At 37.8% G+C, this 26,514-nt stretch overlaps 2 protein-coding genes across 2 annotated transcripts; both read left to right on the top strand.

The window, feature by feature from the left end:
* Nucleotides 1–6,678: 6,678 nt before the first annotated feature.
* LOC118003520 (olfactory receptor 11H12-like) lies at nt 6,679–7,692 on the top strand. Its single transcript, XM_034994579.1, has one exon. The coding sequence runs from the start codon at nt 6,706–6,708 to the stop codon at nt 7,690–7,692; it is 987 nt and encodes a 328-aa protein (XP_034850470.1). The 5' UTR covers nt 6,679–6,705.
* Nucleotides 7,693–21,402: 13,710 nt separating this feature from the next.
* LOC118003519 (olfactory receptor 11H6-like) lies at nt 21,403–26,114 on the top strand. Its single transcript, XM_034994578.1, has 2 exons — nt 21,403–22,364; nt 26,036–26,114. Exons 1-2 carry the CDS (start codon nt 21,403–21,405, stop codon nt 26,112–26,114), a joined length of 1,041 nt encoding a protein of 346 aa, XP_034850469.1.
* The last annotated feature ends 400 nt before the right edge of the window (nt 26,115–26,514 follow it).

Genomic DNA, 26,514 nt, shown 5'->3' with positions numbered 1-26,514 from the left:
GAGATTTATTCCCAGGATGCAAGATGGTTCAATATTCACAAATCACTGGTCATACACCACATTAACAAAATGAAGGTTAAAAGTCATATGATAATCTCAATAGATGCAGACCAAGCATTTGACAAGATTCAACATCCATTCGTGATAAAAACTCTCAACAAAATAGAGCAGAGGTAGCATACCTCAACATAATAAAGACCATATATGAAAAACCCACAGCTAACATCATACTCAATGGTGAAAAACCGAGAGCTTTCTTTCTAAGGTCAGGAACAAGACAAGGATGTCCACACCCACCCTTTTTATTCAACAAAGTACTGGAAGGCCTAGCCCCAACAATCAGATGAAAGAAAGAGAGAGAAGGAAGGAAAGAAGGGAAGGAAGGAAAGAAGGAAGGGAAAGAGGGAGGGAGGAAGGAGGAAAGGAAGGAAGAGAGAAAGGGAGGAAGGGAGGGAAGAAAGAAAGAGAGAGAGGGCATCCATATTGATAAAGAAGAAGTTAAACCATCACTATTTGCAGATGACATGAAACTATACATAGAAATCCTAAAGACTCCACCAAAAAACCTACAAGAAATAATAAACAAATTCAGTAAAGTAGGAGAATACAAAATTAATACTTAGAAATTGATAATATTTCTATCACTAACAATGAAGTAACAGAAAGAGAAATTTTTTAAAAATCACACCATTTGTAATTGTACCAAAAAGAATGAAATACCTCAGAATAAACTTAACCAAAGAGGTGAAAGACCTGTACTCTGAAAACTATGAAACCCTGATGAAAGAAATTCAAGACAGCACAAACAAATGGAAAGATATTCCATGCTCATGGATTGGAAGAATTAACATTATCAAAACGGCCATACTACCCACAACAATCTACAGATTCAATGCAATCCCTATAAAAATACCAAAAGCATTTTTTCACAAAAGTAGAGTAATATGAAAATTTGTATGGAACCACAGAAGACCCCAAATAGCCAAAGCAATCTTGAGAAAAAATAAAGGTATCACAATTCCAGATTTTAAGATATACTAGAAAGCAGCTAACCAAAACAACATGGTACTGGCACAAAAATAGATACATAGATCAATGGAACAGGATAGAGAGCCCAGAAATAAACTCACATTTAAATGGTCAGTTCATCTATGACAAAAGAGGGAAGAATATACAATAAGGAAAAGGAAAAGGCAGTCTCAATAAATGGTTCCGGGAAAATTGGACAGCTACATGCAAAATAATGAAACTGGAATACTTTCTTACACCATACATAAAAATAAACTCAAAATTGATTAAAGACTTAAATGTGAAACCTGAAACCATAAAACTCTTAGAAGAGAATATAGGCAGTAATTTCACTGACATTGGCCAGGTCAGACTAAAGTCTCCTAAGTCAAGGGGAAAAAAGCAAAAATAAGCTATTGGGATGATACCAAAATAAAAATCTTGTGCACAGTGAAGAAAACTATCAGCAAAACAAAAAGACAACCTATTGGATGGAAGAGGATATTTGCAAATGATACATCCAATAAGGTGTTAATATCCAAAATATACAAAGATCATATATAACTCAACATCAAAAAAAATGAACCCAATTAAAAAATAAGCAGAGGACCTGAATAGACATTTTTCCGAAGAAGATATACAGACAGCCAATAAACACATAAAATGATGCTCAACATCAATAATTATCAGAGAAATGCAAATCAAAACCACAATGAGATATCACTTCATACTTAGGATGGCTAAAATAAAAAAAAAAAAAAACAAGAAACAACAAGTGTTGGCAAAGATATGGAGAAAAAGCAACCCTTGGTTGTAATATAAATTGGTACAGTCACTGTGGAAAACAGTATGGAGGTTCCTCAAAAAATTAAAAATAGAGATACCACATGATCTAATAATTCCTCTATTGGGTACTTACCCAGGGAAAACAAAAACACAACTCGAAAAGATATATGCATCTCTATGTTAAATGCAGCATTATTTACAATAACCAAGACATGAAAGCAACCTAAGTGTTTATCAATACATGGATGAGGAAAATGGATAAGGAAAATGTGGTGTATACACACACACACACCATGAAATATTACACAGCCACAAAAAGGATGAGCTCATGCCATGTGAGACAACATGGATGGACCTAGAGGGTATAATGCTGAGTGAAATAAGTCAGACTGAGAAAGACAAACACTTACATGATTCCACTCATAAATGGAATCTTAAAAAATGGATCAACAAACAAAAAGCCAAGTCAGACCTATAAATAAAGAGAACTAATGGTTGTCAGAAGGGAAGGGGGTAGGTGGTTGGGCAAAACAGGTGAAGGGGAGTGAGAGATACAGGCCTCCAGTTATGGAATGAATAAGTCCGAGGAATAAAAAGCAGAGCATAAAGAATACAGTCAATAATATTGTAGTAGCAATGTACGTGGTAGCTATACATTTGGTAAGCATAGCATAATGTATAAACTAGAAAGTCACTAAGTTGTACACCTGAAACTAATGTAACACTGTGTCATTTATAGTCAAAATAAAAATAAATAAATTTTTTAAAAGACAGGCAATGTAAAAAATAAAAAATAAATAAAATAAATTCTACTTGTCCTCTAAGTCAGTGCTTCTGAAACTAACTGAAGTGAAGCCCAGCTTTTTTTCCAATTTTTTGCAGTTGATAGTTTTATAAATAAAAATCAATAGAAATTGAAATATAAAACATAAATATAGCCCATTTTGTATTATTAGATTCAACATACATAAAACTCGTTTCCTAGAAATATTTTAAATGCTTACCCTTAATTTCTATATTTGCCATGGACTCATAACAACAATTTGAGGACTGCATTGGTGCACTGACCACACATTGAGTAGCACTATTCTACATTCTACATTACATCTCAAGCCCTCTTCAACGAGCTTGCTAAGATGTTTCTCACACTGAGTTTTAACCTCTATAAATTTCTCCCTTCCTTTGAATTTCTTTAGTGTCTGCAAATATAGCAAAATACAGTCATGCACCTTGTAGTTGTCTTTATTTACTTTGGTGTACCAGGTGTTGTTTTTACAAATAATAAAGCTCATATAATTTTTAAAATATCATTTATTCAACAAATATTTAATGAGGACCAGAAATGCAATGTATTTTTATCACCTTGATTAATTCAAAGTTGATTAATATCTGTTCTCTGCTTTCAAAGACTTCACAATCTGGGAGGAGAGAACAGGTGAGTACGCAAATAAGTATAACGTAAAGCAGCTTGTGACAAGTGTCTTAAGAAAGATACAAAGATGGTTAAATAAAAATTCAGAGATGAGGGGCGCCTGGGTGGCTCAGTCATTAAGCATCTGCCTTGGGCTAAGCTCATGATCCCAGTGTTCTGGGATCGAGCCCCACATTGGGCTCCCTGCTCAGCGGAAAGCCTGCTTCTCCCTCTCCCACTCCCCCTGCTTGTGTTCCCTCTCTCACTCCCTCTCTTTCTGTCAAATAAATAAAATCTTTAAAAAAAAATTCAGAGATGGAAAAGTTGCTCTGGTTAGGAGAATAAGAATACACATTACGGAAAAAAGGTCATTTGAAATAGACCTTGAAGGATAGCTGGGGTTTTTGCTGGTGTAGATGGAGATAATAGGATTCTAAATAGACAAAGAGACCACAAAGAAATGAATATGGGAAATTGAAAGCTATCCAGAGAGTGAAATGCTGTCCAATTTTTCTATAAACAGGAGTAAGGAAAGTTAAACAAGAAAAGTAATCTGAAACCAATTTATGGAGAACTTGGAAATTTCTGAATAATAAAACCATTGATGGTTTTTGAGCAAGCAAGTAATAAGATAAAGACTATGTTTTAGGAGTTCCTAAGTCCTGAAGTAATATAACTAAGAGGTAATAAAGGTCTAAATACTATTTTCCCCCCTAGTCTTTCAAAGTGAATCTATCCTATGGCATAGATTCTTGATGTTCTCAATCATTTTAAACTATGTGGTATGAGCATTCGTTCTCACTTAGGTGTTTTAGCCATACTACATAAATTAAGTAAAAATGGGACACTAATCAATGAAATTAAATACTTGTGTCATATTAATTGGGAAGCCACATGTTCCTCTGTAGTATTTAAGTCAATTAACTTGAATACTGGCACTTCTTGCTCCTTTCTCTCATATCTAAAGAATTCTGCCATGCTGTCCTTCAAAAATCTACTTCTAACTTCTACAAATTTTTATTGTCAATATCCTACAGTGCTCTGTACCTCAACATTTTCCTCATTTAGGCTTACTGTATTTTACTTCTGTATCCTCCAACATATGTACAGACATTAGAAGTGTTGGTGACAATGCAGAAAAAGAGGAACCCTCTTGCATTGTTAGTGGGAATGCAAACTGGTGCAGCCATTCTGGAGAACAGTATGGAGGTTCCTCAAAACGTTAAAAATAGAACTACCCAATGATCCAGCAATTCCAATACTAGGTATTTACCCAAAGGATACACAAATAAAGATTTGAAGGGATACACACACCCTGATGTTTTTAGCAGCATTATCAACAATAGTCAAACTACAGAGAGAGCCTGTAGGATGGAGCTAAATGTATATTATGTGTATTATGCTAAATGAAATAAGTCAGAGAAGGACAAATACCATATGATTTCACTCATATGTGGCATCTTAGAAAGAAAACAGATTAACATATGGGAAGGGGGAAAAGAACAAAAAGAGAGAAGGGAAAAAGCTGTAGGAGACTCTTGATAGAGAACAAACAGAGTTGATGGAGGAAGGTGGGTGGGGAATGGGCTAGACGGGTGATGGGTATTAAGGAGGATGCTTATGATGAGCACTGGGTGTTGTATATAAGTGATGAACCACTGAATTCTACTCCGGAAACCAATATATGCTAACTACCCAAAAATTAAATAAAAAAATTTTAAAAAGAAGTGTTCCTGAACTTCAACATTTTTGGTGACACATTGTGCTTTATTCTTCTTCAAATTGTGTCTTCTGGAAACTTTTTGGAATCCATACTCCAAACAAGCAAACTTTGTAAATAATGGTGCCTCAGAGAAGTTATTACTCTTTCCTAATTCCTCAGAGAACATGCAATCATTAACTTTTTAAAGATCCAATAGGTTGGAGGAGAAGAACTTTCCTAATGCTATAGAGGCCAAGTCCCAGGAGAACATGTGATGAGGAAAGTGTATTCTTAATTTTTGTAAAGCAATAAAACTCTTTATCCAGGTGGACAAAGAAGTATATGGTTCATCAAACAGGTCCTGTAGAGATTTGGTAGATATCAAAACAATGATATCTTTATCTTCTGAGCACTGCAGAAGGTCATAATACCTCTGTGTCAATCCCTTTCATTCCAGAATTTCTTAATGTTGATTTATTAATGCTCCTGGTTTGAAACATTTAAAAAATATATACGTACTACTAAAAGAAGCACGAAGACAGCTTCCACAAATCATTCTAAAAGGCTTTTCCAAGCACTGGTATGGACAATAGGTTGAAAGAAAAATTGCTTCTGAAAATTTTGTTTGTGCCACAAATGTAAGCCCTCACAACTTTCAGAACTCACATCCCCACATATTGCCACACACACACACACACACACACACACACACACACAGAGAAAATTCAGGGAACTCAGATCCCTGACATCTTTTCCATGAGAATGTAGGATAAAGTACGTTTACTTATAACACAAACAAAAACAAAATATTTGGCTTCTGTCTTCCGGTGCAAATTTTTAACTTAAACAAGCATATAAAAAAATCAATGCCAAATTTTATGAGGGGGAAAAAGTCTTCAAAAAATAAACTCCCATACGTAGCTGTTATTTTGCAAACTGTTACAGGTAAAAGATTAAATGAAAACTTAAAGCCACTGCTTCCAACAGAAAACACTGCAACACTGCAATATTAAAAGTCAGTGCTGGTAAGTAACATTATGGTATAACATTTTTATGATGCTTAAGCTAAGAGCAATAGCAATAGAAATGAGGCATATTGGCTTTAAAATTACTGCCAACTTGCTATACAATATGTCCATTTATTTTTCATATTTAAATTATATGTTAAGCAATATATTTAACTGAGATGTAAATAGTAAAATTAAAACCTTTACTAAGAGTCTATTGCCCTATAAGATGAGTTTAAGATGAGGAACTAGTACATATTACGTGTTAACTTTGTGTTATATGCTATCCAGAAACTACCGTACATCATCCCTGCTCCAAAATAATAAGCTTTACAAAATGAGTTTAACTTGGGGTGCCTGGGTGGCTCAGTTGGTTAAGTGTCTGACTCTTGATTTCAGTTCAGGTCATGATCTCATGGTCGTGAGATCTAGCCCTGCCCAGCATGGAGCCTGCTTAAGATTCTCTCTCTCCCTCTGCTCCTCCCCTACACCTCTCTCTCTCTAAAAGAAAAAAAAAAAGAGTTTAACTTTACCAGTTCTATCATGGTACCATAATGAGGAAGAGATTCAGAAGCAGGCAAAGTTTGTTTCTGTGCAGCCAGCTACCTACTATGCCCAAAACTCAGAGTACATAACCAAAACAAGTAAACTACATTCTCTTCCTACCTGATGATTCTTTTGAAAAATGACCCCATGTTCATTGTCTTCTCTTCATTCTGAAAAAGGAGCACATTTAAAACTAGTCCTAACTGATGACAATATGTCTCTTGACTTTGCAGGTTACTGACCCAATGAATGTCTCTGAGTCATATTCCAGCTTTGCTTCTGTAAGAGAATTTATACTCCTAGGCTTTTCTTGTGAGTGGAAGATTCAGATCCTCCTTTTCTCACTCTTCACTACAATGTATGTTTTGACTGTAACAGGGAATGGGGCCATTGTTTGTGCTCTGTGGTGTGAATGGCGACTCCATATCCCCATGTACATATTCCTGGGGAATTTCTCCTTCCTAGAGATCTGGTATGTCTCTTCTACAGTCCCCAAGATGTTGGTCAATTTCCTCTCAGATAAAAAGACCATCTCCTTTACTGGATGTTTCCTCCAATTTTATTTCTTTTTCTCTTTGGGAACATCTGAATGTTTCCTCTTGGCCATCATGGCCTTTGATCGGTACCTTGCTATTTGCCGTCCCTTGCACTACCCTAATACCATGACTGGGCATTTCTGTACCAAACTGGTCATTATCTGCTGGGTTTGTGGATTTCTGTGGTTCCTGATCCCCATTGTATTCATCTCTCAGATGCCCTTCTGTGGTCCAAACATTATTGACCATGTTGTGTGTGACCCAGGGCCACTGTTTGCATTGGCATGTGCCTCTGCTCCAACAACCCAACAGCTTTGCTATACTCTAAGCTCACTGGTTATCTTTGGTAACTTCCTTTTTATCCTTGGGTCCTATATACTTGTCCTATTAGCTGTGTTGCATATGCCTTCAGTCACTGGGAGACATAAGGCCTTCTCAACCTGTGGGTCTCATTTGGCTGTGGTATCACTATTCTATGGCTCTCTGATGGTCATGTATGTGAGCCCAGGACTTGGGCATTCTGCTGGTATACAGAAAGTTGCAACTTTGTTCTATGCTATGGTAACTCCACTCTTCAACCCCCTCATCTATAGCCTTAGGAATAAGGAGATAAAAGCAGCTCTGAGGAAAGTTCTGGGGCATCTCAACATAATCCAAGATATACTAGATGATCCCTCCATTATCAGGTCAGTATAGTATCACAAAAAGCAGTCAGGATTATATAGTTATTCAAATCTTCAAATATAAGCCTACTGATATTAACTATATCAGCTTATGAAATTAAACATCTATGGGGCCACTTATAATCATAAAGTGGCCAGGTTATATAGATAAATGAAGTACTGGGTTCTTCTTTGGCACTTAGAGTGTACATAAACTAGGGAATGTACACATCTGGGTGTTTTCTGGGTAGTTCATATGGTTCTTCTGTGATAAAAATTTCTGTGTTCTGTTTGATAATTTAGATTAACAGTTCTGGGATCAATTAAATTATATAATTTTGTTTGTTTAGTTGTTTGATTGTAAATAAAAGAAAAGTGTATTTTTTTCTGTTTGTGGTTCTTTTCTCATTTGACTGTATTATTTTGTTGATCTGGCACCCCTGCTAAATAAACCCTTAAAGCAATTATCCAAAATTTCTATGGGACCATAATGTTATGCTAGCCTAATGACATTCAGACATATATTGTTTGTTTTCCTTATACATTACCCCTTTCCAATCTCCTTAAGGGGCAGATTCTAATTCTAACAACATCAATCAAAATATTCAGAAATACAGTATTCTGAGTGTCTATATTTTTACCTAAATAAAGTTTCACCAAAAGCTTAATTGGTCAATTAATTGGGTTTTAGATAATAGAATATCTCCTAAAAACTGGAGAGGGAAATTATTTACTTTGTAATAAATTACTTAAGTTCAAAAAAATAAGTGACAGTTCATTGTTATTTGTTGCTGCAACATTATTAAAATAACAGTAAGGAAAATTTTTAAGGAAGAAAAGCATCCAGAATTCCATCACTTTACAACGATACAATACACTTTACATTTTCATTTATATGTATGTTTATTTAATATAATATCAAACTTGTTCCTATAGTATACCAAGTTTTTATAACCATCGCTTTTTAAGAACTTTAATATGCCATTCAACCAATATGGTATGGATTGTAAATTTTTATGTGGTGAGATCAACATTTGCCTAGAAGAGGGATTGTCCTTCAAGTAACTTGAAAATTACTTTTGCAGGATATAAGAAAGGGAATTTCCAGAAGGGGGATTAGGATAAAAATGCATGCCACAACTACACAATAATTATCACTTAGAATTATTATCTAGGGATTCAGACCCCCTTCCACCCACCACCAATCCTTTTGTTATACAGTACAGTTATTTCCATTCTTTTATTGCAAAAATTAATATCTCAATTAAATCTTCATAAAGATTTGTCATGATGATGCTTTGCAAACTAGACTAGGACTCATTATCTAATCTAAAACTGGCCCCGGAAAATCCAGGATGTAAGACTCCTATATGCATGTATCAATTTTCCCTCTGGACAGCTTCAGGGACTTGGGCCTCCTGTGGCTGCTTCTGCTCAACTCTGAATGGGCCCTGAGGCTGGACAGCAGCCTCCCAAATGCTTCAATATGTTTCTCAGGTATTGCCTTCATTTGCCAGTAGGAAAGCTCTTGGGTGGGACCCTGAGCAACACAGGCCCCAAATACTTTTGTGTATGGGCTAGAGCAATCCATCTGTAGGGCCAGTGCCTCTGACTACTCCAAGAGACCACTGCCCTTTTTCCTCTCTGGTCACTGCCCACATGACCCTGAGTTTCAGGACTTTCTAACCAGCTTCACCCTGTGCTTCTGCTGACCTTTTCTTGCATTGCTTGGCTGTTCTTTAATCCCTTTTTTATGGCTGGTGGTGGAAATTGGGTGGGTAGCACCCCAGAAGCCAATTCCACTATGATGTCCTTGTATCCCATTGTAGGCAGGACAGAGCCTGGTACTAGAAGAACTGGTTCCTGTCCTGGAGAAGGGCAGCCAGCAAGGATTTGAGGCTATGCCAGCCACAGTGGGACTTTGTAGTCGAGCAGGACAAGATGGATGTATGGCCACTAGCATGGAGAGCAGAAAGCCACCCTTTATGTGCTCAGCTGCCAGGCCCTAAGAAGTTCCTGGTGCAATCTGAAGTTAAGGCTCACTACCTACCACTTGGTGGCCAAGTCTGGGACTTACTTCCTGCTGCTATTTCTGGACCTTATTCTTATTAGCTGCAGCTGCAGAGCTACCACCACCTGCAGAAAGAGGACTACTTCAATTTGTCCCAAGAGAGATCAAATAGGATGACTTCTGTGAGCAACTCCAGAAAAGGCTAAAGAAAGGTGGACAAGAGAGAGAGAATTGGAGACTCTGAAAGAGAGATTCAGTCATGTAAGAAAAACTCCTAGGAGGGTTCTGGATGCCAGCACATCACTGGAAGCCAGGTTCAGAAGGGCAGTCTATAGGCAATGCTTAGTTCAAGCCCAGGTTTCACACTAAAAATGATAGATGAAGAAACCAAATCCCAGTGGGATGACATATTAGAAAGCACTTGGTGTTTTAACAATGTTTATTCTTCTAATCCAGGAGCATGGGCTGTTTTTCCATCTCTTTGTGTCTTCCTCCATTTCTTTCATCGGTTTTCTGTAGTTTCTAGAGTACAGATCCTTTACCTCTTTAGTTAGGTTTATTCTTAGGTATCATGATTTTTGGTGCAATTGTAAATGGGATCAATTCCTTAATTTCTCTTTCTTCAGTCACATTGTTAGTGTATAGAAATGCAACTGATTTCTGTGCACTGATTTTGTATACTGCCACATTGCTGAATTGCTGCATGAGTTCTAGTAATTTGGGGGTGGAGTCTTTTGGGTTTTCCATATAAAGTCTCATGTCATCTGTGAAGAGAGAGAGTTTGACTTCTTCTTTGCCAATTGGAATACCTTTTATTTCTTTTTCTTTTTTTCTTTCTTTTTTTTTTTTTTTGTCTGACTGCTGAGGCTAGGACTTCTAGTACTATGTTGAACAAAAGTGGTGAGAATGGGCCTCCCTGTCATGTACCTGACCTTAAAGGAAAAGCTCTCAGTTTTTCCCCATTGAGAATGATATTTGCTGTGGGCTTCTCATAGATGGATTTTATGATATTGAGGTATGTTTCATCTATCCCTACACTGTGGAGAGTTTTAATCAAGAAGATGCTGTATTTTGTCAAACGCTCTTTCTGCATCTATTGAGAGGATCATATGGTTCTTGTCTTTTCTTCTATTAATGTGATCTAGCAATCACATTGATTGATTTGAGAATTTGAACCACCCTTGCAGCCTAGGAATAAATTCCACTTGGTCGTGGTAAATAATCCTTTTAATGTACTGTTGGATCCTATTGGCTAGTATCTTGGTGAGTATTTTGGCATCCATGTTTATCAGGGATATTGGTCTGTAATTCTCCTTTTTGATGGGGTCTTTGTCTGGTTTCAGCATCAAGGTAATGCTGGCCTCATAGAATGAGTTTGGAAGTTTTCCTTCCATTTCTATTTTTGGAAACAGCTTCAGGAGAATAGGTATTATTTCTTCTTCAAATATTTGGTAGAGTTCCCCTGGGAAGCCATCTACCCTGGACTCTTGTTTTTGGGGGAGCTTTTTGATTACTGTTTCAATTTCCTTCTTGATTATTGGTCTGTTCAGATTTCCTATTTCTTCCTATTTCAGTTTTGGTAGTTTCTAAGTTTCCAGGAATGCATCCATTTCTTCCAGATTGCCTAATTTGTCGACATACAGTTGCTCATAATATGTTCTTAAAATTCTCTGTATTTCCTTGGTGTTAGTCATGATCTCCCCCTATCATTCATAATTTTATTACTTTGGGTCCTTTCTTTTTTCTTTTGAATAAGTCTGGCCAGAGGTTTATTGATCTTACGAATTCTTTCAAAGAACCAGCTTCTAGTTTCATTGATCTGTTCTACTGTTCTTCTGGTTTCTATTTCATTGATTTCTGCTCTAATCTTCACTATTTCTCTTCCCTGCTTGGTTTAGGCTTTATTTGCTAGTCCTTCTACAGGTCCTTTAGGTATTTTGGGAAGAATAAACAATGTTAAAATATCTATGCTACCCAGAGCAATGCACACTTTCAAAGCAATCCCTATCAAAATACCATCAACATTTTTCACAGAGCTGGAACAAACAATCCTAAAATTTGTATGGAACCAGAAAAGACCCCAAATATCCCAGGGAAAGCTGAAAAAGAAAACCAAAGCTGGGGGCATCATAATGCCTGATCTCAAGCTATATTACAAATCTGTGATCATCAAAACAGCATGGTATTGCCACAAAACAGACACATAGATCAATGGAACAGAATAGAGACCCCAGAAATGGACCCTCATCTCTATGGTCAACTAATCTTCAACAAAGCAGGAGAGAATATCCAATGGAAAAAAGACAGTCTCTTCAATAAATGGTATGGGAAAATTGGACAGCCACATGCAGAAGGATGAAACTGGACCATTCTCTCACACCATACACAAAGATAAACTCAAAATGGATGAAAGACCTAAATGTGAGAGGGGAATCCATCAAAATCAGAGAAGAGAATACAGGCAGTAACCTCTTTGACCTCAGCCACAGAACTTCTTGCAAGACACGTCTCTAAAGGCAAGGGAATAAAAAGCAAAAATGAACTTTTGGGACTTCATCAAAATAAAAAGCTTCTGCATGGCAGAAGAAACAGTCAACAAAACTAAAAGGCAACCTACAGAATGGGAGAAGATATTTGCAAATGACATAACAGATAAAGGGCTGGTATCCAAGATCTATAAAGAACTTCTCAGACTCAACACCGAAAAAACAAATAATCCAGTCAAGAAAAGGGCAGAAGACATGAACAGACACTCCTCCAAAGAAGTCATACTAACATAACATAATAAAATTAAATTAAAAAAATAAATAAAAATAAAGTGATGCTAAAAAGTAAGTCATACAAATGGCCAAGAGACATATGAAAAAATGCTCCACATCACTTGTCATCAGGGAAATACAAAACCAAACCACAATGAGATACCACCTTACACAAGTTAGAATAGCTAAAATTAACAAGGCAGGGAACAACAAATGTTGGTGAGGATGTGGAGAAAGGGGAACCCTCTTACACTATTGGTGGGAATGCAAGCTGTTACAGCCACTCTGGCTGGAAAGTTACTCAGAAAGTTAAAAATAGAGCTACCCTATGACCCAGCAATTGCACTACTGGTTATTTACCCCAAATGTATGAATGTAGTGAAAAGAAGGGGCACCTGCCCCCAATCTTCATAACAGCAATGTCCACAATAACCAAACTGTGGAAGGAGCCGAGATGTCCTTCAACAGATGAATGGATAAAGAAGATGTGGTCCGTATATACAATGGAATATTACTCAGCCATCAGAAACGATGAGTACCTACCATTTACATTGACATGGATGGAACTGGAGGGTATTATGCTAAATGAAATAAGTCAATCAGAGAAAGGCAATTATCAGATGGTTTCACTCATGTGGAATGTATAAGAAATAGTGCACAGGACAATAGGGTCAGGGAGGGAAAACTGAATAGGAAGAAATCAGAGAGGGAGACAAACTATATGAGACTCTTGCCTGAGGGCTGTGGAAAGGGAGGTGGGTGGGGGGATGGGGTAACTGGCTGTGGAAAGGGAGGTGGGTGGGGGGGTGGACATTAAGGAGGGGATGTGATGTGATGAGCACTAGGTTTTATATGCAACTAATGAATCACTGAACACTACATCAAAAACTAATGATGTAATATATGTTGGCTATTGAATTTAAATTTTAAAAAAAGCACTTGGAAACAAGGTATTCATTCAGAAAACAATTCTAATACCCACTGGTCCTCTCAACACTAGGCATCCTTTATTTTTAATTTTTAAAAAAGATTTTATTTATTTAAGAGAGTGAGTGAGAGAGCATGAGCCAGGGGAGAGGCAGAGAAGCATACTCCCCGCTGAGCAGGGAGCCTGATGTGAGACTCGATCCCAGGACTCTGGGATTCATGATCTGAGCTGAAGGCAGACGTTTAACCCACTGAGCCACCCAGGCACCCACAAGGCATCCTTTAAAAAAGAATACACAAAAATGTTTTCTAGAATGACATCTGCATTTTTCATAATGAATTTATCCTGCCTGCTGAAAGTGATGTTTTTACTTGTTTGGTTAAAAAAAAAATCTACTTTATTCTAGCAGAATGACCCAGGAATCGATGAGATCTTTGTCAGTTCTCTGAAACTAGATTGAAACCATGTTTGCAATTCATCAAAGGTCTAAAAATTCAAAGAGTGTCCCTAACTCATGAGGCTCTGACAATATTACATGGGGAATCTAAGCACATAAATGTTAAGTGATTTACCACCCCAGCCAGCTAGTATATCATAAAGTTTGGCCCAAGTTCCTCTGAATCACAAACCAGTACTGTCTTCCAGTTATCTCTAACCAATGACAATTTACCTTGCTACAAATTTAAAATAGGCAAGTGTGTGCCAAACATCTTAAAAATATACACACATGTGATCTATTTCCAATAATTTTTTCTAAAGAAAAAAAAATAGATTCCCAGGGGCAGCTGGGTGGCTCAGTCACTAAGCGTCTGCCTTTGGCTCAGGTCATGATCCCAGGGTCCTGGGATCAAGCCCTGCATCGGGCTCCCTGCTCAGCGGGAAGCCTGCTTCTCCCTCTCCCACTCCCCCTGCTTGTGTTCCTTCTCTCGCTGTGTCTCTCTCTGTCAAATAAATAAATAAAATCTTAAAAAAAAAAACAGATTCCCAGAAAATTTGCATTACATTTTAAGTTCCCTAGCCAAAGCAATCTTAAAAAAGAACAACAAGGCTAGAGGCATCACAATTCCAGATTTCAAGATATACTACAAGGTATTAGTAATCAAAATAATATGGTACTGCCACAGAAATAGGCATATAGATCAATGGAACAGAATAGAGAGCCCAGAAATAAACTCATATTTATATGGTCAATTCATCTATGAGGCAAGAATATACAATAAGGAAAAGACAGTCTCCTCAATAAATGATGCCGAGAGAACTGGACAGGTACATGGAAAAGAATGAAATTGGAACACTTTCTTATACCATACATAAAAATAAACTCAAAATGGATAAAAACCTAAATGTGAGACCTAAAACTGTAAGATTCCTAGAAGGAAATATAGGCAGTAGTTTCTTTGACATCAGCTTTAGCTACATTTTTCTAGATAGGTCTCCTCGGGCAAGTGAAATAAAAGCAAAAATAACCATTGGGTCTACATCAAAATAAAAAACTTATGCAGAGAAAATCATCCACAAATCAAAAAGGCAAACTACTGAATGGGAGAAGATATTTGCAAGTGGTATACCCAATAAGAGGTTAATGTCCAAAATATATAAAGAGCTTATATAGTTCAACACCAAAAAAAAAAAAACCCACACAATCTGATTTAAAAATGGGCAGAAGACCTGAATAGATAAGTTTCCAAAGAAGACATATAGATGGCCAACAGACACATGAAAAGATGTTCAACATCACTAATCATCAGGAAAATGCAAATCAAAACCACAATGAGATGTTACCTTACACCTGTTAGAATGACTAACATCAAAAAATAAGAAATAAGCATTAGTGAGGATGTGGGAAAAAAAGAACACTTGTGCACTGTTGGTGGGAATTTAAATCGGTGTAGCCATTGTGGAAAATACTGTAGAGGTCCCTCAAAAAATTCAAGATAGAATTACCATATGATCCAGTAATTCCACTACCAAAGAAAACAAAAACACTAATTTAAAGATATATGCACGCCTATGTTAATTGCAGCATTATTTATAATAGCCAAGATATGGAAGGAACCCAAGTGTCCATCCATAGATGAATGGATAAAAAAGACGTGGTATGTATGTGTGTGTGCATACATATACATATATATGTGTACATGTATACATGAAAGCAGGTAGAGAGAGCATGAATGCTGAAGTCTGGATAAACACAGAAAATAAAGTAAAAAGGCATCACAATCTATTTCAAAGCCCTTCTGTTATATAAATGAGCCAATGATGGCTTCTGTATATTGACCCCTAGACTGTTTACTTCTTCACAGCAGGTTGAATCCTGGTAGCTCAAAAGCCGACAGGTGCCAAAATTTTTACATACCTAACTATTTTATATATAGCCCAAATAAATAGATTTTTAGCCATCTAGAGCCTGCCTACTTTGCATATCCCAGGGAACTGTGACCAATATCTTCTAGCCATGGAGAAGATAAATTCTGCCAGCCATAGATAAATAAAGACCCCCAAGTTATTGCTGCCCTTTGGAACTTTCTGACAGAGTTCTCCCCTTCTCCAGGCTAACAGCACCTAGTCAAGTAAGCTTACTCTCTGATCCCCATCTATCTCCTGGTGGTTGGTTAGCCCTTAGTCCTCCTCCCCTTCTGAGTACTGGCCTGTCAGCCTATAGCCTCTGAAAGGCCTCATGAAAGTTGAGGGATTTCCCCAGCAAGCAAATGGTCAAAGCAGTGTCCCCAAATAAAAGTTGCGTGTGCTACTGCCACCTCATGGTCATATCTTTTTCCTCAAAATTCCCAGAACCCCCCTACACAATTCTTGCAGAATTGCCTTTGGCCAAACTATAGAGCCATTCAAATTTTGGTCCAGAGAGTAAGAGTCCCACACACATTTTTCAGGGAAGAAAAAAAAAAACACCAATTTCTTCAATTAATAGAATTGGACTATTTGTAGTCACATGACATAACTCTGGGATCTTACTGACTACAGCACAGTTCAGAATTCCCTTTTTCCCCCCTTTGTCTATTGTCAACTTATGGCCTTTAGAAGATACTATTCATGTTTATCAGTGTTAATGAAAACCTCAAGTTCTCACTAAACTTAGTATTTCCCACTATACTTTTTTTTATGTCACTGAGGTTACCTGGGTAAATTTTTTTTTTCCTGGACATATCTTAAATGCATATCATCGAGTTTCAGGATTGAAAAAAAAAATTGCTTCTGATGCTTACTTAAATTCTTCTTACCACTTTCCTGGCCTACATCTGACAAAATCCATGATTGAAAGTAGTCTTCTGAAGTAGCTTGTCCCATCACTGGACAGGTTTCTCTGTTAGAAAGCTATTCTCCATATTGAGCACATATTGAATTATAATGTATCTCCCTATAACTTTTACCTTTTTTTTTAAATTCTGTACTTTGGAGACAAATAGGACAAATTGAACTGTTCTGTTAAATGGTCACTTTCCCTTTTTTCTGATAGTCTTTTGTCTTCCAATTTAAATATGCAAGTTCCTTCCACTGTTACTCATTTTTCATACTTCCAAGGCCCCCTCTAAATTGCTTTCCTCCAAAATTACTGCCATTTGCCCATGTGCTTCTTAAATTATGAGACCCAGAATTTCTGAAGGACTCTTTATCTGATCTCTGTAGAGTCAAACAGGATTAGAGCATTACCTCCATTATACGTTCTAAAGTCACAAGATTAGTTGTAGCAGTTATAATGTTGATGTAAATGTTCAATTTACTTTACCCAGGCTGAAGTAAGACTAAAAGGACAAATTCACAAAACAAGTAGGACAACACTTTACAGTCAAGTAATAATGGAACAGTTGTTACTGATCTAAAAATCCCAGCATTACCATAGCATGCTTGGGGTTGGTATATGTATTCAATTATAGAAAGGAAGGAACAGATGGAACAATCCTTTGAAGGGTTTTGTAAATTCTTTACTATAACTAAACTCTATCTTTATATCCTTTGGTTTTGTAGAACCCTTTGCTCTTACATTTTCATTCCTAAATCCAAGTGTCATCTCTTTTGCAGGAAAACACAGCTGCATTACTATAAAAAAAAATGCAGATGCTTCTGGTTATATTTAACATTCTGATCCAAGGCTTAAGACCAACTTATTCTTCAGCTAAGATCCAGGCCTTACCATCTTTCCTTTTTCCCCTAGAGGTTGGAACAATTCAGGCCTCAGTTAAAGAAATACTTTCTGACTTCTAGCCAAAACTTTCTCATTTTTATTCCTAGATGAGACCACTGGGAAAAGTCAGATAATCCAGGAGGGTCAGAAGCAAACCTTGGCATATTTATTAAAAAGTGCACAAGGGACTGGAGCTCAGCAGTAAGGCCTGAATGCACACATAGCGTGCTCTGGATCACCACACCTCCAAGATGGACTGTCAAGAACAGAATAATCACGATTCAGAATGTGTTTGCTACATACCCTCCTTTAGAGGCAGGGCTGTAATCAGTCATTCCCAAATCAGGAGAGACCACGGTGCCCTTTATAACTTCATGTAACCAGCTTGAAAAGGTCAGTATAGTCATTGTGTGGGCTTCAAATAATTGCTATCCTTGCTAATATTATCTTCCAACACTCATCCCCTTTCAGAAGCCTGAAAAGAAATGTGAATTGGAGCACCATTGTGTTTAGCGTGGCTACACACTGTCCTGCTGAACTGAGAGAACAAGGAGACCCAGGCGGACTCCATGGATGTCTGCCCTCTATTGGATTCTAGAATCCTCACATAACAGCTTTAAGTAAGGTACAGCTCAGATTTTTTTGGTAATGTCCTTTTCACTTTCCTCTAACCCTTTGTTATATTTTTTCCATATGAAAATGTAATTTAAAATAGCTTCCTCCTAATGGAAATTGGTTACACTCTCAACTATATAACATAACCTCCAGCATCAGAACTATTCTAAATAAATATTGTCATATGTGTTTTATTTATAAATATTTTAATAAATATATTTAATAAAAATAATAGTATTTTACTTAAATTGAGATGTTAGCTGAACCACAAAACCACATGGGCCAAGAATAAATTGTGGAATGACAACTTCATTCTATACCTTATTACTTTTTCAAATCACATATACCAGATTTCCTGACCCTGAATATGGGGCAGAAGAAAACATCAGGTAGTAAGAGAAGGACATTTTTCTATTAAAGGACATTGATTGACTACATAGAGAAAAAATGTCAGTTATGGACTATAAACACATTTTCTTCAAGAGGGAATAACCTAAAACAGTTCACTTACCTATTTAAAAATGAGAGGGGGGCGCCTGGGTGGCTCAGTCGGTTAAGCGACTGCCTTCGGCTCAGGTCATGATCCTGGAGTCCCGGGATGGAGTCCCGCATCGGGCTCCCTGCTCGGCAGGGAGTCTGCTTCTCCCTCTGACTCTCGTCCCTCTCATGCTCTCTGTCTCTCATTCTCTGTCTCAAATAAATAAATAAAATCTTTAAAAAAATAAAATTAAAAAAAATAAAAAAAATAAAAATGAGAGGGAACAATTATAAAAGCCATTTAATAAAAATAAAGATTTGGACAATTAGAAACAGAGAAGACAGCAAGATACAGAGTACACATACAACACACACACACACACACACCCTTAGAGCAGGTTATAATAACTTAGCAACAATAAGAAAACTCACGGCACAAAGCAGCGTGGATGAAAGAGACATAAAGAAAGATGAAATTATTCAAACATGGTTGTCTTGAGCAGGCTCCTGTCATGGATATCCTCCTGTTTCCTTGGACTGATGGTGTATCCCCATAAAAAACAAAATCTTTGTTGCCTAGCTTTTGTTTTTAGCAAAGTGGAGTTTCCAATCTTTGCATTTTTTAAAAACCTTTTTCCTCTGGCTACACACAATTATTTCCTTAATTGGTTAATATTAGGGCATGTCATTAATTGAGACAACAAATATTTAAGAAGCACCTATAATATACCAGATAGTGTCCTAGATTCTAGGAATATGTTGGTGAGCAACATAATGTATTCCTCTTACATTCAGACTGTTGAGACAGAAAATACACACTAAGTAGATAATACAATGCCAGGTAGCGATAGGCACTTTAAAGAAAACTAAAGTGGGATTGGGAAACAGAGTAGCAAAGATGGACTAAAATAGGGAAGGCCTCTGTGAGTTTCTGATTTTTACCAGAAATCTGAATGAAGTTAACAGATTGAGGCATGTGAATACTGGCCAGGTGGAGAGAGGGATGTTCCAGGCCTGGATAATGGGCCGCCCCTGGCATGGTCAAGGATCAGCACAGCTGGAGTGGGGCCAGTAGGGGGAAGAGTGGTAAGAAATGAGGACATGGAGGAAGGCCTCATTGACCTTCCTAGCTATGGTAAGGAATTTGGGAGTTTTAAGTATATTTAAAAGACTGAGATCAAGTAGCTGACATGGTCAGATTTTCTAAAAACTGTCCTCAGCTACTATGTAGGTAACAGTCTCTAGGCATATAAAATGGAAACAGGCAATTTAAAAGGCTTTTGTAGTGGTGAAAATGAGAATTTCATAGAAGCATGCACCAGGGTGAAAGCTGATAGGAATGCTAAAAATTGTTCAGATTCTGAATGTTTTGAACATGAGGCCTAGAGCACTTGTTGATACAGAGTACTGAGAGGAGTGGTAAGGATGTGGCCAAAGTGTACAGACTGAGCAGCTTAGTGAATGGTGGTGCCATTTAGTGATATGGCAGTGAAGGAAGGATTGGCCAGTTTGCGGGGAGAAGAATCAAAGTTTAATCATAGGCATGTTCCATTAGATATCAACTGGAGATGTTGAGAAAGAAGTTGGGTAGATAATTCCAGGTTGCAGAAGAGACTTCATAGCTAGGGAGGAAAAATCTCGCTTCGTCTTAACCCAGATGGTTGGTTTTTATAGCAAGGGGCTAACTGTCAGGTCACTTACAGAGAGAGGATTGTGGGAGAAGGAAAAATATCAAGGGTTAGGTCCTGGGTGGGGTGGGAGGGACACGACCCATGTACAGGTCAAGTGAACCAGGAGAAACTCTGACATAGAAGCCTGAGATAATATGTAGAGAGAAATGAGGATGACTAGTCTATGCACAGATCTCCAATTAATATAATTCAAATCTCAGAATGCTTTTGTTGACATGACAACATAGTCATTTTTACTTTACATGACAAAATATATATAAAATACCATCATGAGGTACTTTCCCTGCATGTGATAAATTTCAGCTGAGGACTGAAGCCTGTGTACTCTAGTTACGGTAACTCTCGGTTAAAAGAGAACCATTAGTCATTAGTCTAAACCTCATTCATGCAGGGGCACCTGGTGGCTCAGTCGATTAAGCATCTACCTTTGGCTCAGGTCATGATCCGAGCCCTGCATCAGGTTCTCCACTCAGCAGCAAGTCTGTTTCTCCCTCTCCTTCTGTGATCTCTCTCAATTTCGCTCTCTCTAAAATAAATTTTAAAAATCTTTAAAAAAATAAAAATAAAAATAAAAATAAACCTCATTCATTCATACCAATTTCATTTAAAGTGTTTATTCAAGGTGACAGAACAAGAAGCTTACTTCTCTTTGGCAACAAATTTTTAACTGCAAAGGGAACCAAGTTAAAAATAAAGAGTACTTTGAAGAATTGTGCCTATGTCTCTAAACACTGAGAGAAAGTAACATTGCAAATTGTGTGATTTCAGGAGATCTTTAAAAAGAAGAGGGCACACAAATGTCACAAGTGGCCTTGCTATAAGCAATGGTTGATTAAAAGTCATTTCTGAACTTGGTTGAAAGCCTCTGAATGACAAGAAGCATCTATCTTAATTTAATGTAGTGCTGAGGACACAAAACAAAGGCAGGGGTTTAATGGCCCATGATGGGAATGGGGATCATGATGGTAAAGCTGTAACAAGCACCCACACCCCCAAGTTACTTATTTCCTCCCAATATCACTGGGGCGAAGAGGGCTAAATATCTTTAAGTAATCTAAAACTGTGCTTCCAATTGAATTGTAAAGAAAATTGGAGAACATCTTAAGATGTAGAGTCATTTGTAACATGGTGATGTCTTATTATTGCAGTTTGAAGAGGAAAAAAATGAAAAACCCAGTTGAAAATAACCACTCTGACTCTGTGAGTGAATTCATTCTTCTTGGATTCCCTTGTTCCTGGGAGATTCAGATCCTCCTCTTCTCATTCTTCTTTGCGATCTATGGCCTGACACTAACTGGAAACCTGTGCATTATCTCTGCAGTGTTGTGGGATGACCATCTCCACTCCCCCATGTACATCCTGCTGGCCAATTTTTCCTTCCTGGAGATCTGGTATGTCACTTCTACTGTCCCCAATATGCTAGCCAACTTGCTGTCTGAGACCAGCACCATCTCCTTCTATGGCTGCTTCCTCCAGTTCTACTTCTTCTTCTCCATGGGTACCACTGAGACCTTCTTCTTGTCTGCCATGGCCTTTGACAGGTACCTTGCTGTCTGCAGGCCCCTGCACTACCCCACTGTCATGACTGTTCAGCGCTGCATCAGAATAGGAGCTGGGTGCTGGGTGTCTGGCTTCTCCTGTTTTCTCCTCCCAGTTTACCTCATCTCCCAACTTCCTTTTTGTGGTCCCAATACAATTGATCACTTCCTGTGTGACCCAGGACCTCTTATGAAGCTGTCCTGTGTGCCAGCTCCTGCCACTGAGACCATCTGTGCCATCTATAACTCAGTCCTCATTTTCTCCACCTTCCTCTTCATTACCAGCTCCTATACCTTGGTGATCAGAGCTGTGCTGAGGGTCCCCTCAGCAGAAGGTCGACATAAGGCCTTCTCCACATGTGGTTCCCACCTGGCCGTGGTGTCCCTGTTCTATGGCTCTATCATGGTGATGTATGTGAGCCCAACAGCTGGCAATCCAACAGGGATCCAGAAAATTGTGACTCTATTTTATTCTGTGATGACTCCATTTTTCAATCCCTTGATCTACAGCCTCCGGAATAAGGAGATGAAGAAGGCCCTGAGAAAACTGTTTAGGAGTATGAGATTTTGTCAAAGACAGCCTCTCAAGAACTAGAATCCATATATGTGTAGGACACAGTGATATAAAATTATAGGAGGTTAATGGTCTTAAGTAAATTTGAGAGGCAAATATGTCTCTCATATTCCTTGGAATATTTTTAGAAATGCATCTCAATGAAGCAAATAGCAAATAAGATCTTACAAGAACTTGCATAAATCATTTGTACTAGGCTTTATTGTATTAATATTCTTGTATGTCTTGCATGCAAACAGGAAAATGTAAAACATTCTCAGGACTCTTTGCAGAAAAACCGTATATAACCCAGATGTCACCTGGTCTGCTTCTATCTTTTGCAGATATAGCTAAATTTGTCTCTGACCCCCAGTTTCTCAGTGATCACATGTCTAAAGTACCCACCACTATCTCCCTACATACATACCATATAAACATGTTCATGTGTGCTCCCTTCCTCCCACCCCTGAATCTACACCCTGTCTTGTTTTGATCATATCAATCTGGATGTGAGACTCACCCCTTCAACATTTTATCCAAAAACAAAGTAATTCCAGTTTTGTGTGGGTTTATTAACCTGACTACAGGTTGGGGTTAGGTAAAGTCATAGGAAAGGCCACTGTGCTGAACACTCAATCTTTAATATTATAAGTGTTCTGCCTCTTTCTCTTCTTTCCTCATCTTCCTTCTCACCCACCAGAACAACCAGAACATCTTTCCCTTTCTTATTCAGAATAATTGTTTTCTTTTTTTCTTTTTCTTTTTTTTTTTAAAGATTGTATTTATTTATTTGAGAGAGAGAATGAGATAGAGAGAGAGAGCATGAGGGGGGAGGGTCAGAGGGAGAAGCAGACTCCCTGCTGACAGCAGGGAGCCTGATGTGGGACTCGATCCTGGGACTCCAGGATCATGACCTGAGCCAAAGGCAGTCACTTAACCAACTGAGCCACCCAGGCGCCCCAGAATAATTGTTTTCTATATGTAGGCCCTTCACAATTTTGGATTGTTCCTCAAACTGGGCTTGTCAAAAAATTTCTTCTCAGCAAATCTAATTCTTAAATAGGATTTTGTGAAAATAGTTTTTTTTCTAACTGCTTGCTTTTTGGGTTGTTTTAGGTTCTTATAACTGACTATATTCCTTATCTTAGTACCACTCAATATAAAAGGGTAAATGTACTGAAACAGAGATGAGACCTGGAAATATGATTACCTGAAAAAAACTTAATGAAATAATAATAATTGATATTTTAAATGCTTTATGATTTTTAAAGGGCTTTTCTCTCTATCTGTGTAGAATAAAAACTAACCATGCAGAGAGGATAGTGTGTATAAGTCTGAGGATAGAAATAAGATAGTATAAAAAAAAGAAAATAGTATAGCTACTCTTCAATAAATGGTGCTGGGAAAACTGGACAGCTACATGCAAAAGAACAAAACTGGACCACTTTCTTACATCAAACACAAAAAATAAACTCAAGATAGATTAAAGACCTAAATGTGATACCTGAAACCATAAAACTCCTAGAAGAAAACATAGTAGTAATTTCTTTGACATCAGCCTTAACAACATTCAGATAGGTCTCCACAGGCAAGGGAAACAAAAGCAAAAATAAACTGTTGGGCCTATACCAAAATAAAAAACCTATGCGCAGCAAAAGAAACCATCAGCAAAGTGAAAAGGCACCTAGTGAATGTGAGAAAATATTTGTGAATGGTATATCCCAACAAGGGGTTAATATCCAAAATATGTAAAGAACTTATAGAACTCAACACACACATACACAACCAATCTGATTTAAAAATGAGCAGAGGACCTGAATATTTTTCAAAGAATATATACAGATAGCCAAAAGACACATGAAAAGATGCTCAACATCACTCATCATCAGGGAAATGCGAATCAAAACTACAAGGAGATATATCACCTTACATCTGTCAGAATGGCTAGCATCAAAGAAACAAGAAATAACAAGTGTTGGCAAAGATGAAAGGAAAAAAGAACCCTTGTGCACCATTGGTGGGAATGTAATTGGTATAGCCAATATGGAAAACAGTATGAAAGTTCCTCAAGGGCGCCTGGGTGGCTCAGTTGGTTAAGCGACTGCCTTCAGCTCAGGTCATGATCCCAGGGTCCTGGGATCGAGTCCCGCATCGGGCTCCCTGCTCTGCGGGGAGCCTGCTTCTCCCTCTCCCACTCCCCCTGCTTGTGTTCCTTCTCTCGCTGTGTCTCTCTCTGTCAAATAAATAAATAAAATCTTAAAAAAAAAAAAAAAGAAAGTTCCTCAAAAAATTAAAAATAGAAATACCAAAGATCCAGCAATTCCACTTGCCAAAGGAAAAAGTAGTAAGGGGACATGCAAAATGTGTGAAGGCAAGTGAGAGATACAGATTTCTAATTATGGAATGAATAAGTCACAGGGATAAAATTACAGCATAGGGAATATAGCCAATAGTAATGCAATAGCATTGTATGGAAACTGATGGTAGCTACACTTGTGGTGAGCATAGCATAATGTATAGAGAAGTTGAATCACTATGTTGCACACCTGAAACTAACATAACATTGTGTTACAACTATACTTCAATAAAATAAAATAATTTTAAAAAAATTTTATGAAGACATGCAAAAAATTGCGATAATATGATTAGAAATATATTAGGGGGGCACCTGGGTGGCTCAGTCGTTAAGTGTCTGCCTTTGGCTCAGGTCATGATCCCTGAGGTCCTGGGATCGAGCCCCGCATCGGGCTCCCTGCTCTGCGGGAAGCCTGTTTCTCCTTCTCCAACTACCCCTGCTTGTGTTCCCTCTCTCGTTGTGTCTCTGTCAAATAAATAAAATCTTTAAAAAAAAAAAAAAAGAAATATATTAGGAATGGTAGAGGGGAGAGAGATGGGAGATGGGTTAGCCTGGTGTGATGGGTATTAAAGAGGGCACATACTGAATGGGGCACTGGGTGTTATATGCAAACAATGAATCATGGAACACTACATCAAAAACTAATGATGTAATGTATGGTGATTAACATAACATAATAAAAAAAAGAAATATATAAGGAATGGGGAAATGGGGAAATGCAACTAAGTATTATTTTTATGTGACCCATAAAAGGACTAGTAGTGCCATTAATTTTTTTTTAATTCTTTCTATATTATTTCATATTTGCCAATTTTTCTTAGATTTTCTAAAATAGTCATTTTAGGGGCGCCTGGGTGGCTCAGATGGTTAAGCGTTTGCCTTTGGCTCAGGTCATGATCCCAGGGTCCTGGGATCGAGCCCCGCATCGGGCTCCCTGCTTGGCGGGGAGCCTGCTTCTCCCTCTCCCTCTACTGTTCCCCCTGCTTGTGCTCTCTCACTCTCTCTATCAAATAAATAAATAAAATCTTTTTAAAAAATTTTTAAAATAAAATAGTCATTTTAATTGTATATAATTTCCTCTCACAGTGTACATGTCTAGTAACAAGTCAAAAAGCAAATGTCCTACAGTGGTATGCAACTTAAAATTTAAAAAAAAAAATCTTTATACAAGTGCAAAAGCTATTAAAGGTGTTAATTCTGGGATAAGAGTGCACTAAAAGAGATATTTTAGGAGAGATTTAGGCAGGTGAGTCTCAGGCCTTCAAAGTTGTCTCCCTAAAATAATTTTTTTCCCAAGGTTCTAATTATCAGCCCCATGTGTGGGAAAATGACCTGCTCTATGCATTTTGACAAGCTTAACTTCAACAGTTGTGTCTTTTGGGGTGCCTAGGTGGCTCAGTCAGTTAAGCATCTGCCTTATGCTCAGGTCATGATCTCAGGGTCCTGGGATTGAGCCTTGCATTGGGCTCCCTGCTCAGTGGAGAGCCTGCTTCTCCCTCTCTCTCGGCCCTCCCCTTCTCCCCCCACTTGTGCTCTCTCTTGCTCGCTCTCGCTCTACCTCAAATAAATAAATAAAATCTTAAAAAAATAAAAAATAAAATAATTAAAAAATAGTTGTGTCTTTAGTTTTCCCCATATCCTTCCAGGCCTCCCTATCAATATATCCAGGAATTTTTCCTGAATTTCTTCTTGAATTTCATCCCCCAACACAATGTGCCTTAGATTGTCTTTAAAATCTTAGGCCCCGATGAATGGTATTACCAATCCTGAAACATCCCACCCTGGAAACC

The sequence above is a fragment of the Mirounga leonina genome, unplaced genomic scaffold, assembly GCF_011800145.1.
Source record: "Mirounga leonina isolate KUSES-001 unplaced genomic scaffold, KU_Mleo_1.0 Mir_91, whole genome shotgun sequence".
Classification (NCBI taxonomy): domain Eukaryota; kingdom Metazoa; phylum Chordata; class Mammalia; order Carnivora; family Phocidae; genus Mirounga; species Mirounga leonina.
Note: the sequence above shows the minus strand (reverse complement) of the source record. Positions and strands in the feature narration are given on the sequence as shown.

What these genes read in the sequence shown, in the direction of transcription:
- LOC118003520 (XM_034994579.1), top strand. Translation starts at nt 6,706, where the DNA reads ATGAATGTCTCTGAGTCATATTCCAGCTTTGCTTCTGTAAGAGAATTT.
- LOC118003519 (XM_034994578.1), top strand. Translation starts at nt 21,403, where the DNA reads ATGGTGATGTCTTATTATTGCAGTTTGAAGAGGAAAAAAATGAAAAAC. An exon ending in AAGAAGGCCCTGAGAAAACT is followed by an intron (nt 22,365 to 26,035) that starts GTTTAGGAGTAT and finishes TCTAATTATCAG; the next exon opens with CCCCATGTGTGGGAAAATGA.